Below are 18,045 nucleotides of genomic sequence, written 5' to 3'. Positions count from 1 at the left end.
CCATTACAAAGAAAGCATAGTGTTAGAGGGAAGAATGGGAGTGAGCCAGCACATTAAAAGCAGGGCAGAGTGAGGAGCCCAAGAGCTAAAGAAGTCACTTGCACCATGAGCATTAAGGGGTATCCAGGGCCGAGCCTCACCAATCCCTTCATTGACTGTGAGGATCAGTGAGGCTTCATTTGTGATCAGAATCTAGGATCTCGGTGACAAAGGGTAAAGACAGAGTTAGTCAGAATCACTGGTTTGGAATTGTCCCCTAAATAATAATTTAAGATCATGAAATAATGTGAAACCACTTCTCCTCAAAAGCATTAACCAAATGAGTCTTGTGCTCTGTTACTTTGTAGTAGAGTTTCACCCATTATTTTTTTTTAATTTTTGCTTGAAGTTTTTAACTTTACTATTGCTGCTTTTGAGCCCCTAGCCAGACAAGCTGATAAGATAGCTCAAGTCCTCGTGCCTTGGCTACCTGCACTGATTGAAGCTCCCAGGCCACAGTCTGTGAATGAAAGATCCCTTGTCTTCTCTACCTCCAACCTACTAAAACCAGGCTGGTCTGATTTGCCTGCTCAGGTAGTTCTTGGACCTTCCTAGGAGTCCAGCATTCCTTCTGGAAAGCCTCCTGTTTGGTTAATAAACATTGTCATGTCTGTTTAGTGTGCGAGTATTGCCATTGATTTCAACACTGGAAACGAGTTTTTGGTAAAAAGGTTCTTCTTTGTGGGGATGGCTACAGTAGTTGAGGCAGCAAGCTGGGGGTCTAGGTAATCACTACCATTAGAGGGCTTCAGGATTTGGTTCAGTTGGCTAACTAGTTCTGGAAGGGCTATCGTGCTCTTGTCACCTGGGCCGTGGTGACTGGCTGCATTTGCTGAGCCCTACCAGTTATCATAGATGCACTCAACTAGGTTGATGGTCATTCCAGAAAAAAAGCACTAATCCTGCTAATCATGTGTCAGCCCAGACCTGAGGTCTCTGAAAAGTTTGAATACTAGCACAAGCTGTGACTGAAACAAAGACTCAGAAGAATGACCTTTAACCTGTATCTTTGGTCACTTGTCCCTACCAGGCATCACCCCCATTCTGTATAACACTCCTGGAAAAAGGTAATAGCCTGTGCACTATAGAGGCCTATAGGTTACCCATGTGGAGGAAAGCTTTGTGGACTATGACAGACAATACTCCTAAAAGCAGATGGGTCCAGATGACTGCAGAGAGTGTGTTTGTCAAAATAGGTCAGATTCTCAGAGTTAGAGCTGAAGTTTGGAACCCATATGTCAGACCTACTTAGAGAAGAATCATCCCCAAGGCATCCATAGCGCCTGTACAGTGTGGCCAAGGAATGAGTTCAAATGTGACTTAAGCCCAGCATCTTAGACCCTTTTAAAGTTAGCTAGGCGAGCCTAGCCCTGCTAATAGCATGTCTGGGACTAGAAGAGGAAATATAAGCAGGAAGACAGACAATAGCAATGAAAGAAACAGGTCTTTGGTCTGACCAAGTTGGAACTCCAAACTTTACTAAAATTATTTATATTGCCACACCAAAATAAGATAGAAAAGTTGCTAATTGGCTTTTATGTCTCTACAACCTGCCTTGTGAATTAACTTTTAACATTTATTGAAATGGACAAAACTCTTGTGTTGTTAATAATGGGGCACAAATTTTAGCTTCATCTGAGAACCCCCCCGAATTTAAACAGGGTGCCCTGTAATCTTAGGGCAGCTCTACTGAGAACATTTCAGGACACTTAAGGATGATAACTATGTGTGTCTCAATTTAGTCAACAAACATAACAGCTTTGGCTTAATTTCCCATCACCCAGATTACCCGTTACCCTGACTATCCCACAGTAGGCATGGACATGTTGACCAAATGAGTAATAAAGTTGAATTAAGTCTTGGATTCTAAGCAGCTGCCTTGCCAAAATGGGACTGCATGGACTTCCCCATCCTCTTGTTAAGTAAAATGGTTAGTATGGCCCAGCTTAAATGAAAAGAAGACCTTTGAGGTTTGAAACCCATGTAGCAGACCTACTTAGAGAAGAGTTATTATCCCCACAGCTTCACCATCTAATGGCTCAATTTAGACTGTTCTTAAGCCCACAAAGAATAAATGGCTCCTTACAGTGCATTGTTGTAATCCTAATGTGGAGGGTACACCTATTAAGGCTACCATGCTAAGTATTGCTGAAATTACTAGCTCTGACCAACAGCTGCCAAGTGTTAAAGTTCCTGTGCCTGTTTTAAAAGACTGGGCGAGCTTGCCCATTTTACTAGTATACCTGTCGGGAGAGCACCTCAATGGTCGTGCCCTCACCCAGAGCCACAATACTCTTGGACCACTACCAGTGAGCTGCTTATCTGTCCCAACCAATGGCAGGAAAAATAGGTCCCTACCCAAGACCTCTTTTTGGTGAAACAACACTGAATTGCTTTCCATAATATAAATCAACATTAGCTGTGCACGTACTAAATCTATGTCAATGCATTCCTTATTCTGTCCAGCATTCCAGACATGACTACTAGAGAGTGTGCACTCATTCCCCCCTCACAGTCCACCTCTTTAAAAGGATTTACTTGAACTTTCGCTTCCTCCTAGATACATGCTGTAGAGCTCATAGACAACCAAGCAAGTTCAAATTCCGTTTAACAACACAGCACATGTTTCAGCCAGCCATCAAATGTCAGGAGTGGATTTCAATAAAGGTTCTAAATCCACCTTGCATATTAATTGCAGAAAGGTTTCAAGCCCAGTGTCCCTCTCATCCTCTTTAGACTCACATCTGGGCAGACTGCTAATAAAGTGTAGGTATTTCCACCTTGGATGCCAGAGCAAGCTATGCAAGTCCCATACAATATGTGGGACAAAGTTCAGTCCTACCCTCACTCCCCATTACCGTCATTGTAGAAAAGCCAAGCCAGTTGAACAACGAGGACTCCAACAAGCATGCCAACGTGGATGGATTGAAGCCATGGGGCCTCAACTCTACACAGGGAACTACAGGCAACTGAGTAAAACTGGGAGCAGGATGCATACATGCTTGCAATAACACTTGGTGAAAACAAAGAGGCCATGACTTTGAAGGAGAACAAGGAAGGACATTCAGTTTTTGGAGAGAGAAAAGGGAAGAGAGTAATGTTGTAATTAAAATATAAGCACAAAAACAAAAAAGGCAAGCTAATCCTCTTTCTTGTCCTCTCAAGCTATGGGGAGCCTCCCCAAAAGTTGGATTATATAAGCAATACATCATTTCATATCCTGTAATGTATATGCTTCACCACCAGCCTCAATATGATTTGGTATGAAGGGTGCACCCTTCTGCTTCAGAGTGACAATAAAGCTTTAGAATTTGATATTGAAAATGACTTCATAATATGATATATGAGTATATGGTAAGTTTAATTTCAGAGCAGCCATATGGAATGACATCCAATATTAAAACTTAAAAATACTAAACCTATAAATCTCTTAAGCCTCGGGATGTGAAAGTTGTTTGACATACTTAATGATTCTGTAAAGATACTAGGAAGAAAGCTAAATGGCATGGCTCAAGGGATACAGATGGGTAGGGTACACTTATCATTTCACCTGATCCAGGATTTAGAAGCCGGATTCAGGAGAATAAACTTGCACTAATTGATACATTGGAAGAAGGGCCATAGAATGAGGAGTAGATGTACCAGGGCCAGTCAGAGACAGTAATGAAGGTGCAAGAGAAAAAAATCAAGCAAAACCCTTCCATGTTACTCTGATGATAATAGCCACAGATACACCTTTTTCTTATCAATGAATTCCAGCCACTTAGTATGTATGATGACTATTCTTAAATATCCTACAATGTTTTGCCCAAATAAAACTGAGCCCAAACTGAACAGCATAGGCAGCCTGTCTGATTGCAATAAAGATTATATAAATAAAAAGTCAGAAACAATACAGAGTCTGATGGTGGAGTAGCTCTCCAGAGAAACAAATTGCAAAGAGGAACTTAACTTCTATTCTGTGATTTCAACATCATGCAACTGAGTCCCAATTTTGTATTTTTCAGGCCTTAGCCTTCTTGTTACTGGATTGATGTATATGTGATTGCCTTTTTGTTTCGCCAATTTTATAGTTCTATGGGCCTCAGACTCAGTGTGCTGGATGATGACTTCAGCTCTGTCACATTGGATGTCCATTCCTCACTCTACCGATGGGGCACTAGCAGGCATCCAGGACCCTGAGCCTGGAAACTTGGAACTTTTAATCATTCCTTATGTCTTACCTTCCATGATTCAATCGTAAGGTCCTCATTTGCTAAAGCTTGCACATAGTTGAGTCCTTCCCCACACCAAGTGCCCATTACAACTGCAGGCTTGGTTTTCAGAGTTGAGAAGCAGTGAAACCTTTAGGGTATGAAGCTGGGTGGGACGTCCTTAGGTTACTAGAAGGACGCCCTCAGGAGGAGTTGCTAATGAGGTTCCTTATTAATTTTCTGGAAATGATTTTCTAAAGGGCCTTCATCTGGCCTCATCTTGTCTTCTGATTTCTGATTCATGATGTAACTTCTTGCCCCAGTGCAAGCACCTACCACGGTTACTCACGCCTATCCAAACACCAAATCAAAGGTTTCTGACTGAGTTGAGGGCTTTGGAAATCCAAAACCGTGAGTTAAATAAATGTCTTCATATGTAAGCTTGGATCAGATAGTTTTATAATGATGCAAAGCTAATTCATCATCATACATTAAACTAGCAAAGAATATTTTTCCCACTCATTCTTTTTTTTTATCCTTAGGACAACTGAGCTTTAAGCTGCTATTGATCTATTCCTTGCAACTCTACTGTAGCTTACTAGGTTAGATTTTTCTTGATTCTAATATAGCATCCCACATATACCTCTTCCCACCCCAAGCCAAGCCTTTGCCTTACACTAGAGAGAAATTCTAAAGTGAAAGTGCCAGTAACTGATGTGCAGAAGCTTTAAATGGCCTTTGCTTGCTCCTGGCTTGTTACTTTCTTCTCTGCTGATAACTGTATTACATTAAGGATATTTCCCTCTTAAAGCACTAATTATTTTTATGCACCAGACTGTAAGGGCCTTTCAGTCATGATCTCACAAAGAAACCAGCTTCTATATTCCAGGGCATCCATGGAGAGGGAGGGAATCAGGTCGTAGAGAACAAGGACTCTGAGGAGAAAGCTTGAGGTCAAGCCTGGCATATCTGGTAAGGTCAGTGCCAACTCAGTTTCTCAATGGCCATGCCAGTTTTGACCTGACTTAGAATTTGCCCTCTGTCCCAGAGCAGAGCTGACACTAGACCCAGCTAGCCGGCTAGTTAGGATCCCGTAGGTTGAAATCACACAGATCTGTTTGCCTCTTTCTTCACTCTCCCTGACTAAGTACTTTGATTTATTGCAGACAGAAATGCTTCTCAGAACGAACACTTTCTGAATCACTCCCTATGACTAAATGATATCAAAATGTAAATGATGAGGGTATCGAAGCAAGAAAACATAGAGAAAGGAAGAGAAGTTCCCATTTGCCATCTCCATGGCTTTTTATAACTTATTTTATTCCTTTGCTCCCCCACATCTTAGTTTCTTACTCATAAATATACCAACGTGTAAAGCTGTAAAAATTCAATTAAATGGAATGTAAAGTGTTCAACAACCATCCTAGGTTGTGAATTCCGGTACATGGTATCTGTTGTGATAAGAATGTCAAGGGTCATGTAGATTTTGGAGTCAAAGAATCCTGGAGTCTTGGAATGGTATTCTGCTTTTGTCTATTATCAGCTATGTTGACAACAAGCGGATTCTACATTTCTTGCTGGAATGTGCACGCACACACCCAGAGACACACACAGAGACTCTCCCTCCTCTCCTACACTTATACTCTTGAACAATATAAGCACAGTTCTCACACCCCACTTTCACTCCAGGCTAGGCATTGCTTTCTTCTATTCCTACTACCTGGTTCATGCAGAGCTCATCTTCAAAAGTTCTCAGATTAACCGGATCATTCATGTTTTAGGAAATACAGTGAAAGGAGGGAACACATCTTTTACGACTGTAGTCATGAATAGAGAGAGATACGTAATTATGCTTTTTGCTTGGGAAAACTAATAATATGAACGATCATCACTGGATTAGTTATATCTTGATAATGATTGAAAAATAATAATAGTTAGCATTTCCTGGCATTTATTATATGTCAAGTGCAATGGTAGTCACTTTATGAATATTGTTTTGTTTAGTTCTTATCCTCATAACAATAATCCAACACAAGTGTTACTGGGCTCACTTTAAAGATTACAAAAATTAAGGTTTAGAGTACAAAACACCTTGATCCAAGATGTCTCGCACATAGCCTGGTGTGTGTGTGTGTGTGTGTGTGTGTGTGTGTGTGTGTGTGTGTGTTTACTGAGAGGGTACCAATGACTGACTCACACTGAGTTCCTACTGTGGACCAATGGGTCATCCAGGAACTCATGCCATCTTCAGAGCCTCCAAGTGTGATGAAGATGCTTTCACAGCCATTACTTGGTGCTTCCTTGCTGGGCTCTTGTTTATACTTTATTTGTATCTGGTGATTTAATCCTTCCTGTTTGTGAAATTTCTCATCGTGGAGATATGAAAACTTCTCTAAGGACTTAGTAATTGGAGGAATAGCAACATCCAATGTTCTGTAAGGAGACATAAGGACTATTAGACGCAACTGTCCCAGGATGTTTAAACGGTGCTCTGATGTGTCAGGCCTTTCCTCACATGTAACTTTGCCTTCATCCTCTGCAGTTTCTTAATGGAAACCACCCCACCCTCAGTGCTCTGCTAGGCATACAAAGAAACTCCATGAACTCCTTTGGAGGTTCAGGGGTCCATCCCTCATCCCTGTACCTCTGCTCCCCAGCTTCCGTGCCTTTACACGCGCCTTGGCCTCATTAAAGGAGAGCAAGGAAGGATATATGTGAGGGTTTAGGGGAGGAAACAAAAGTGGGAACTATTGTAATGTTGGAACTAATTTATTTGTTAGATTTAGGGTTAAAAATAAAATTAAAAATAAAGAAGTTTAGCTATTCTGTATGTTACTTTCCCCTGTTTGGCTGCAAATCTCTCAGCAGAAACAACTGCATCTGTCCTACCTTCTGATTCTTAGCTGTCTCATAAAGCATGGCGTATGGTAGGAAGTCAAAACATGACTACAGAATGCTGGGGAGGTAAGGGAGGATGGAGAAAAACTATCACCTAGGGCAAAGAGAAAACTGAAAATGTGTTTGTGGCATCCCTGAGAACTGTGAGCAGGGCGCCCCTCAGGTTGACCTTAGCCTGGGGAAGACAGACGCTTCAGTGAGTGTGTCCTCTATCCAGACCATTTATTCTCACGGAGAAAGGGAAGAACCTAGAGCAAAAGCCCCATAATTGAACCCAAGGAAACTTCATATTCCTGGCACAATACTGCTAACAGAGAGATGTCCTTTCTAACACCCCTATCTATCACCTTAGTCCTCGCATCCCACACCTGATTCTATGACATAGCCAATGGGATTTGGATCCAGTTCAAATATAATTGAGATAACTAACTTATCATTATGGCAATCTCTTATTGTTTCTACTAAGGACTGTTCCCTTAAGTGAGTCCCCATAAGTTCTCAGAGCTTCAGGGATGGTACAATTTGTGTTTGCTTTTGTATACACACACACTATATGTGTGCGTGTGTGTGTGTTCATACATATATATATATACATATATATATACTATTAACAATCTGCCAACGAACGACTGTTGTTTATGAATATGTATGAGGTTTTAGCAACTAGAAGTCTGACCAAAAAGTTCTTCCAGTTCATTGTTTTCCCCTTTATGACTGTGGATACCAAGTCTGCCTAAACTGACCTCACCTCTCTCATATGAAGAATGGGGCTGACTAACGTGCACAGGAAAGGAAATCACCTCACACATGCATCAATATTTCCTAGTCTCAGGCCCTGGCAGACATTGCTAAGAGATCTCCGTATTCTTCACTACTGAGGTGGGTCCTAGCCCAGACTCTCTTTCAACACAGTATTTCAAGCATTTCTTATCATCCAGCTGTCATGATCCTAAGCAGACGGGGCTTGAGTATTTCTAGTGTTTCTTCTCACGCTGACCTTTTAAGGTTTTGTTTTTGTTTTGTTTGCTTTACATAATAATGCTGCCTCTAAACTAAGATTTGGAAGCAAGTTGTCCTGAGGATAATTGGTGAGGAAAGAGTATTTTTACATTGGCCCAGGCCGAGAGCTAAGCTCTGAGTCTTAGCGTTCCTCCCTTCTTTCAACTGACATAAGAGAAATGGAACAAGAGAACAAATGGTTCCCCTGGGTTTGATGCTAACATCTAAAGAGCTCAATGCGGCTGCTGTGATATAGTTGGATGGGCCCCGATTTTGTGATTAAAGCAGCCTGGGTTCAAATCTCTGCTCTGCCAAACTCCCTGTTGCGAACCCTTGAGGAGTCACCTCAGCCTTCAGAGCCTTGGTTTCCTCAAGCGTGAAATGCAGATAACAATGCCTACCTCACAGACAAGTGCTGTGAAGAGTAAATTGGGTGAAGTAACGTATGTGAAAGTGTCTTGTAAGATGCACTGTGCTGAACAGGAGGAAAGGATTATAATTCTCAGTATACACCCATAGGAAAAAAGACTGGGGTGTTCCGTTCCAGATGGACTCAATCTAAAACGGGGAACAAATGCTTTTTTTTGGCAATTTCATCTTGTGGAAACAGCAATCTCATGGGCCTATTTGTGTTTAATGAACCACATCCTGTATCGTCTTTTTGCATGGCTCTGAGAAGAAATAAGTTGGCTCCTCTCCTCTGGTATGCTGCAAAGTAAGTGTCCAGCTTATATTTAACCTCCTCCCATCTCTCCTTACTTGTTAAAAGAAATAACACTATCTCATTGCTAGACCAACCCCACAATCATCTGCACAGAAGCCAGGACACAAGGCAAAGGAAAAGGGACATTTGGCCAGCTCCCAATCCCATGTCGGTCCCAAGTGTTCCCGGCTGAGCATTTAAACCCATGCTACAGTCGAGGAAAAAGGTAGGCCCAAAGTTCATGCAACTTGGCAATGAAGGAGCCAGATTTTTCTGAGTCCAAATCACCACTGTGAGGTCTTCCATAAAGTATTGCTGCAGGTCAGTAGCCCCCAGTCTTCCTAAGCAGATTCTCTTTGGGACTGCAAGAAGGTTATGTACACTTTCTTCCCCAATAAAATACAAAAAGAAACAACACTTAGACTAAGTTGCTAAGATATATATGACTCCCCCAGGCTTATTTATTAATTCATTTCTTCAATAAACGTTGCTGAATCAACCATTAAGCATGATGCTACAAGTGTTTATCAAGCAGGCAGGTCTCTGCCCTCATGGAGCATCCAGGGAGGAAACAGAGATAAACACCAACTATGACTGTAAAGTTACATATTGAGGTTAGTTATATGTACAACCCTTCAATGAGAATGAAATGAAGATGCTTCCCCTAGACCTATCTATCTTGAAAGATCTCTTGCAAAAGATGACACTTGAGTTCACTGATCTAAAGTGATTTAGACTATAAAGGTCAAAACCCAGAAGAAGGCTGAGTTTCAGAGAGACTATGGATTTTTCTAGGATCTGAAGGAGGGTAATAAGACTGAAAGGTAGAGAACACATGGGCATATGGTGCTGAAGAGGTTGGATGGAGCCAGATGGCACCTATAGGGCCCTGAGGCCATGGCAATGTGTTTAAAAGTTATCCTCAGTGCAATGATAAGACCTCCAGGAGTTTGAATCCAATGAACAACATAACAAGACCTCCCATTTTATCTGTGATGGTTATGTTTATGTGTCAAACTGATGGAGCCATTGGAGCTTAGCCATCTGGTCAATTATCCTGGGGATGTATAAGAGAGTGACAAAGCTGGAGGCAGCAGACTGTCAAATGCTACTGAAAGGTCAAGCAGGATGAGAAGGGAAATCATGGCCCCAGGCTATGAAATCACTGGGGAAGTCATCTGGCACCCTGAGGTCTCAGATCCCCAGAACAAGCCCTTTCATGTCTCCTGGATGTCTTTGAAGCAAGATCCCTTGGGAAACAGAGAGCTCTGGAGAGTTCTCTAGCTTACAACAGCCCTTAGCCACAACTGTCTGCACAAGAGGAAGTGACATTTGACTACAGCTTCGTAATCTCCGCCCCACAGCCTGATGTCTGGGGTCTGCCTTTCAAACAGCCAAAGACTTTTCCAAAAATTAGCCCAGGAATATTCCAGTTGACATTCAGAAGTGCATGGTAATTCAGATGGAAATGCATTCCCTGGAATTGGCCTGGAAAATTATAGTAGAGATAAAACAACTTTAATAAGGGTATTTATCTGTAGGGATATCTCTCTACACCACAGATGCATGAGATTTCAAAACTGGGGATGTGGACAGATTGTCATTGCAGAGGGGATAAAGGCCTGGGAGGCCTTAAGCTCGGAAGAGGCCTGATCATGGTTTGCTTCCAGATTTTCTCTACTTCCTTAGATTTGGGCTCTCCTTTTTTCTTCCTGCTTTTTTTTCCTGCACTCTGTTCATTCACAGAGGTTGAACAATCATTTCACATATTAATATCCATCCACTATAAAGTCACTTTCTGCACAATATAAAAGACAACCATAAACTAACCCATGAGACTGGGAATTTATGTATCTACCACAGTCTAGAACATAATAGAAAGTGTCACAAACCCTGGTTGATTCCTCTCTAGTTCACCTCTACAGCCCCATCCTCTGGTTCTAACATTGTAGCTGAACTCACTGGGGCACTCCCCACCCTAGACCAATCTGAACCATTCCTGATCCTGTATCAACTGTATCAACTGACAAGTGATAGTAGCATAGTCTCAATTACATCTCCTCTACACTCCAGTTCATGCCTCTAAATACACACCTGGAAACACTGTGATCTAAATGGGTACAGGAGACAGAGGGATGAGGATAAAAATTAGTTGTTCCAGCTCAGTACTAGACACATCTATCCACTGATTTATTTTCTTATACAGATGATATAACCACTCTGCTTGCAAATGTGGAAACTGTCTCAGAGAGTGAATCAATTTGTCTAGGATCACACAGGTTGCCCAATGTATGCCTGTGATTTTAACGAGGGCCCAGGTGACTATGAAACTTTATTTTATTCCCAAATGAAAGATATTACTCATGAATGAATTTATAAACATACAATCATAACTGAAGACTCAATATCAATGTCACAGATAAGTAGAGAATGCAGATATCAAGGCAAGCAATGAAATAAAGCCCCTCTGAGGGGAAGGGAGGAATACAGAAACATGTTTTGCAAGTATAATTCAGACATAGGACACTCTGAATGTCATGTGGACTTGGAGAAAGACAAGAGAGCACAGGTGATGGTTATAGGAACCTGGCAGGCTGAACAATGTGCATGCTAACCTTGCCTAGGATTCCTAGCTTCCAGGGATGACTTCAGATGCTTACTTGCATTTAGGGCCCACTTTTCCTGGATCAGTGTTAGTTCAGATACCACATTATTGACCTGCTTAGTCCTCCAGGATCCTTCAGCCTGGCAGAAGCCAAAGTTCTCATCTGGTGATTGATAAACTCTTCCTACCTGGCTGTATCTTTCCACTCATCTTTGGAATGTCCAGGGGGTATTGTTCTGGCTTTTACATTTCCTCTATTACAGGGAAGAAAAATCTCAAGTCCCTTTTTGTTTCTACAGGAGTCACTGCTAACTACGCTGAATTCTTCTCCCAGCGTCACTCTTCATTTGGGAAGAACTAGCATACAAGATCTATAGGCCTGGACAGGGCCAGGACATTTACTTCTGATGGCTGGAGATACTGACTATAGGGAAAGCAGCTCTAGGCCCAGGTTGGGATTCTGTCCCCAATGTCTTCACTGATGACTATGTGGGTCAGAGAGCCCACTTTCTCTTCTCCCTTCCATAAAGGAGGCGTGTATACTCATTCCTTCTTTGCTTCCTGGGGAAGATGGTAGGATAAGAGGGTGGTCATCCATCCAATGTCATGGTTGTTTTTCAGGTCCTATTTGATCTTTTCCCTGGCATGGTCTTTCTAGTCCAGAAGAAGGTACACACTCCTGCTGAATTGAAAAGACATTCACAAATGTTGCCCTCTTCCATTGGCACAGGTAGTTGATAGGCCAAAACAGAGATTGAGGTTGCACATTAGGAAAGGTTGGGGCCAGTCTAGAATCTTTAGCTGATGTTTATAATTTTCATTTTATTTCAAGCTACTGTTTTTCATGTACCCACTAAGTTTTGGAATTTTACCTGCATTATTTCATCTCATTCCCTTAAAGGTTTTGAGAGAGGGAATTACTATCTCTCGTTAAGCATGAGGAATCTGAAAACTTGGAAGCTACTAGGCAACTGGTATATAAAAAGAGGAACGACTCCAGATGTGCCCATTTCATGGCTGCCCAAGCTCCTCTTCCCACAAGTTCTGCTCCCAATTATCTGCCACAAAGCAAAACTTAACTGGCCTGGGCCCCAGTGTTTAGAAGAGGTTGATGTTATATTACTGATAGCTTGGAAGAGAAATGATATCAATTTTCTCTGAATCTAAAGGGTTTCCAGAGTCTTTTTTCTTTTTTTTTTAACCTCCCAATCCTTTGTAGCATTCTCCATTATCAAAACATAAAATAAATCAGGACATCTGATGTGCTGTTGCAGGTAGAGATAGAGAAACAGAAAACAGTTAGCGTCCAAGCATCTGTATGTTCTTCTTGGAGCAAACACAGACCATAAAAGGAATGACAGTATCTGCAGAATGGAAGCCCAGAGATGGAAAGCTACAACACCAAGTCACTCAGTCCTTGAAGTGGGGTGGGGACTCCAGGTGAGGTTTCAGCTGTTTTCCACCCTCCTGCGTCTCCTATCTTTCCTGTAACAGATTCCGATTCTATTACAAGAAATGTGACGTTCTTCAACAAGGAAGTCTAGGCCCTGAAAGCAACCAAGGATGGAGATGGGATGACATTTAGCAGCACAGTAGTGTCCCAGGCCTTGAGTGTGGTACGAAGCAAATTAGTTCAGTGGCCACAGCAAGAGAGAGTTTTTATAAACATAACCTAATTGTATTACTTCAAAGTCCTGAAGCTTATTGCCCTGCTTAATGATGTGTCACATTATTTATAGGGTGGTGCAATGAGACTTCTATTGATTTAATGCACTTCCTTAAAGACTGTCATTGTCACAGCCATAAAACCGAGCTATTCCCTGACAACTCAATTATGTCCTCTGAGCCTATAAACCACCAGGCCCCACTCAGTTGCACATAGGAAGCAGGCAGGGGTGAAACACAGCTGGGGATGCAAAACCCTGAGAGGCAGAACGAAAGGCTGTAGATACGGCCAAGTGGCCAGGGTATATTCAGGGGTCCCGCCTCACCAGACAGTCCGCAGCTGGCAGGCACTGAAAGATGGCTTGAAGCAGCTTAGCTTCGCCTTGGCCCTGGCACACAGAGCTGTGTGACTTGGCACAGAATTCCTTCTCCCATGGAATTTTAATTTCCCCAATGGCAAAATGAAGAGCCGAGTTCAATGAGAACTCCAAGGGCTGTTGTTCTTGGGTTTATAGTTATGACTTACAGGGATGCTGGAGCTAGGGTGGTTAGGTCCTGTGGGGAAGGTGTAAGCAGGTTTGTTTTATCAGTCCTCACCTTTTCTAAAAATAAGTGGTATTAACTATAACAGAAAGCACTTAATATATCTGGAAAATGAAAGAAAAAAGGAAGGAAGGAAAGGTAGCAAGCAAGGAAGGAATATACATGTGTATACTGTAGGGAGATGTCTTAGTGGTAAAGAGCTTGTTGTACAGTAACAAAGCCTGAAGACCGGTTTTTGGATTCTTAGCACCCATATAAATACTGGGCAGGAACAGCAGGCTGCTTATAATCCAGCACCTGGAGGGTGGAGGTGCCCAAGTAACTTGGCTAGCTAGATTAGCTGGGTAAGTGAAGTCAGGTTCAAGTGAGAGATGCTGTCTCAATGGGTAAGGTAGAGGGTGACTGAGGAAAACTCCTGGTGTCAATCTCCGGCATTCACACATGAATACACATTTACACATCCACATGTACACATATACACTCATGAGAACACACATGTACCACACACATACATATGAAAAAGTAAAATATACCGCTACATACATCTGCTGTTTACACTTTTGTAAAGTGCCGGAGTGTAAGTCACCTCCCCCTTTACACGCGGTAGGTAAATAGGAATAGTTATTGCAGTACACACTTCACAGGAGGGGAACGCTGAGGACAGATGCGAATAACTTCCCAACATCAGTGGCAGAGACTAGTTTTCTGCTCTAGACCACCTTAGGCTGAAGGAGTTAAAAATCTGTTAACAGCTGAGAATCAGGGATTTAAAATGTGGTGACCCTCCATGTGGACAACACCCTCTCTCTGGGGGACACTTGAAACTGTCCCCAGGACTAGAGGAGCAAGTGAGACTTCCTGGCCTCTCCCAAGAAGCCTAAAGAGAAGGCATCATGGAGACACTACTCCATTCTCTGCCTTTATCTCTGGCAACTCTTTCAAGAGGGAAAACATGGTTTGTTTTTGTTTTAAAACCTACAGTATAAGAAAAGAGTTAAGACACCTGAATAAAAGAATCTTAAGACAACATGGTTCTTCACCCTGACCATGATAAAGTAAAGCTCAGAGATCTGGGAATTGCCAAAGCCTACACAACTTACAGATAGGATTTAGACTCATTCAGGCTCCATTGCTTCCTCTGCACGACACCTGGCCATGCCTCCAACTCTCCCCAGGCTTACCTTTCTGATACTGGAGCCAGAGCTGCTGCTGGACCTTCTTGCTGGGGAAGTGGATGATGCAGGTGAGCTCAGAGCCATACAGGGCCTCTGCGATGTAGTGGGAGCCGTAGTGCTGGATGAAGGATAGCAGCTCATCCCGACTGCTCTCTTTGGTCAGGATCTTTAGGACGTTGGTAAAGCCTGGAGGGAGAGGGGCATGTATGGGTGGTCAGACTTCCGAAGTTGGTGACCAAAATATTATATCTCAGTAAGGGCTCCTCCCAGACAGAACTCATGGCCTTCGCCCTCATCACCATGGCAGCCGGCTGGCATCTCTAGCATTATATGCTTACAGCAAAGGCTTCCTCTCACTGCTGGAGACTGTAACAGAGTAGAACTCTTCAGAAGACAAAGACTTGCCAGCCTACGTGATGGTGACTTTAAGGTCACAATCAGAAAGTTAGAGCCAATACCTACTTACTGAACAGCTAATGCATAGAAGGCAGATCACTAGACGGTTTCACTCTGCAATGTTGGCCACCACACCCCCGTGAACCTGATGAGAAGCCGAGGCTGAAAGACCATAAGTAACATACCTTGGCCCTCTGTCTGAAAGAGCTGGATGCACACACTCCTATTTTTACTTGGAATACATTGGCTGGAGTCCCAGAGCTACACTTGTCCCAGCTGAGTATAGACTCCATACCTGCTCAGATTTTGCTACATCCCCTGCCTTTTCCCCTTTGCCCTTATTTCCCGAGACAGTGGACTGCTCTCTGTTGCCATGGAGCTTTCTTGCTGCCTACTGTGCTGTTGCAGTGCTCTGCCACACCTAGCACAAGGCCGGGTCTCAGAGAGAGAGAGAGCCGGGTCTCAGAGAGAGAGAGAGAGCCGGGTCTCAGAGAGAGAGAGAGAGAGAGCCGGGTCTCAGAGAGAGAGAGAGAGAGAGAGCCGGGTCTCAGAGAGAGAGAGAGCCGGGTCTCAGAGAGAGAGAGAGAGAGCCGGATCTCAGAGAGAGAGCCGGGTCTCAGGAGCTGCCCTTGCTGCTTCAATCTGCTTCCTGTTCTTCCGGGGCCTTCCAACAATGGGAGACTGGTTCCGTCATCATTCAGCTACTAACTCAATCCTCTCTACAGCCTCCAACTCAGCTTCAGTATGGAAAATTGTTAGGAAGGTTTCAGACAGAGTAATGATACCCCAAAACACACCGCTCTGATTTTCCAACTTAGCATGTTTAGACAAAAGCAAATGCAAGAGCTCCTTAATCCCTTAATCTGCCTTAAAGGCTGAATCCTCTAGAATAGGTGCATTTGTTGTGAATTTGCTCCCTATATATCTCATCAACAGGTGGGTACCTGAAACATATTGGAGGTAGACTTGATTTGACATTAAAAATGAAGTCCAGACAAATGTAACAGGTTGTTGTCACATTCGGTCTCCTGGAGACCATTTAGTCTTCCTCTAAAGTTCCCTATGTCCCAAATCCTTAAAAGCGCTCTTGTATTCCTGCCTGCCTCTGGATGCAGGTTCATGATCGTACCTGGACCTACAGGAATGCCTGGGTTTTCTCCCATTTCCTTCTTTGCATTCACTGTCCTCCTTCCTTTATGTACTCTGCACTGTTTCCATACATGAAATTGCTCCTTCCCAGAACACACCCAAGCTTAAAGATCTCATGAAGTCACCCCTTTCTTAGAAGCCTTACTCACCTATTCCTGTGTGGAGCACCCAGTCTCTCTGCTCACACTCTGAAGACTTGCCACCTTTAAGGTAGAAGCCCTCTTTATCTTTTCTAAATCCACAAATGCATCTTTCTTATGCCCACCCCCCCCCGTTAGGCACACCACCAGATCCTGGAATACAGCAAACCACCCGCCACGGTTATTATAAGAACAGCCAATGCCACATCAAAGAGCGAGCACCCCTCCAACACTGAAAATGAGCTCCAATTTGCCAACATTTGATTTACAAGGAGCTTCCAGGAACATCATTACTGATTAATTAAAACAGGTACACCTTTGTAGTTCTAACAGGAACATCACAGCTACATTCACAATGCAGGGTGAGGGGGTGGTGGGAAACAGAAATAGGACTCTAAGAAAGGGTGCTTGATTAGAACACTCTCTCTCTGTCAACCTGTTAACTTATGCAACTGGGTAATTAATACAGCAGGATTAATAATGAGATGGTTTCTGTTAAGTAAAAAATCACAGTCCCTCAGAGCTGCCCTGTGGCTCTTTAGCCAGGCAGACAAAAATGCAATCAAAATCCCTGTTCTGTCTTCTCCTCTGGTGCTTAATAGCTATGTGACCTTGGGTAGGTTACTTAACCTTTCTGACCTTCAGTTCCTTTATATGATACAGATAGGCTAAATTATTACTTTCCTTGTAGGGCTGCTGCAAGCCACAAGACATGAAACACTGTAACGTGCTTGACAGATGTCAGCAACAATCACTGTTTGTACTTCCCAGAGGGTAAAGTCCTCCCAGCCCCAGGATGAAAGAGCTCCATTTTTCTGAGGAACAAAGTGGTACTGAAAAACAGGAATGAAAGAGAGAAGAACTCAATAGATAATTAGGAGACCCACCGACAATAAGCCGGTGACAGTGTTGTCGGAACCGGAACAGAAAACCCCGGCCAGGTCTCCTCTCCTCAGAGACCTTTATTCAATACCTTATTCTTCGGTTTCCACTTATTTATCTTATTCTTCTGCCAAACACACACACAACACAATATACCGATTCTCTGTCGGTTTCTGAAGGTATCAGCAGAATAGACAGATTCCGCGGCCCGTCCCCAGCTCTCCCGTCAGAGGGAGACTGGCCATGATTCAGACATGAGTCAAGTACTTGTCAGGACTCTACTGGAGCTATTCCAACGCCTGAACTTCCCTGCACTGCTCACTGAAGAATGGAGAGTGGAGGAGGCACCAGAGAGCTTAGCGTGTGCAACCCAGGCAGGGAGAGCTGGGCAGAAGGTCAAGCAAGGGCAGGGTGATGAACATGCCCCATCTCAAAACCCACAAAACAGCCTCCCTGCTCTAGCTCAGGGCTCACGTGGATCAAGAACGGGTGATGCATGTGTACATGGGGGTGAAGAGTGAGGCTCCCTGCTATTGCTGTGTAGGAGAACCGAGAAGTTGCAGTCACAAGCCAGAAACGCTTCCAGAGCGCCAACATTGCTTAGGTGACTGTTACTTCTCTTTCTGTGATCCTTCTTCACCCTACTCAGACATTTCCT

The 18,045-nt window shown here is 43.2% G+C and overlaps 1 protein-coding gene across 4 annotated transcripts in view; it reads right to left on the bottom strand.

Moving 5' to 3' along the window:
* The window catches only part of Astn2 (astrotactin 2), a 972,600-nt gene that overhangs the window by 259,087 nt on the left and 695,468 nt on the right, over positions 1–18,045 (bottom strand). For all 4 annotated transcript variants that reach the window (XM_040757328.1, XM_040757329.1, XM_040757330.1 and 1 more), the window contains one exon: positions 14,827–15,006. In XM_040757328.1, coding sequence (XP_040613262.1) covers positions 14,827–15,006 — 180 coding nt within the window. The remainder of the gene's footprint in view (positions 1–14,826; positions 15,007–18,045) is intronic.

This window comes from Mesocricetus auratus, unplaced genomic scaffold (genome assembly GCF_017639785.1).
Source record: "Mesocricetus auratus isolate SY011 unplaced genomic scaffold, BCM_Maur_2.0 Super-Scaffold_100014, whole genome shotgun sequence".
Taxonomy (NCBI): domain Eukaryota; kingdom Metazoa; phylum Chordata; class Mammalia; order Rodentia; family Cricetidae; genus Mesocricetus; species Mesocricetus auratus.
The sequence above is the reverse complement of the archived record's forward strand: the minus strand, read 5'-3'. Positions and strand labels throughout refer to the sequence as shown.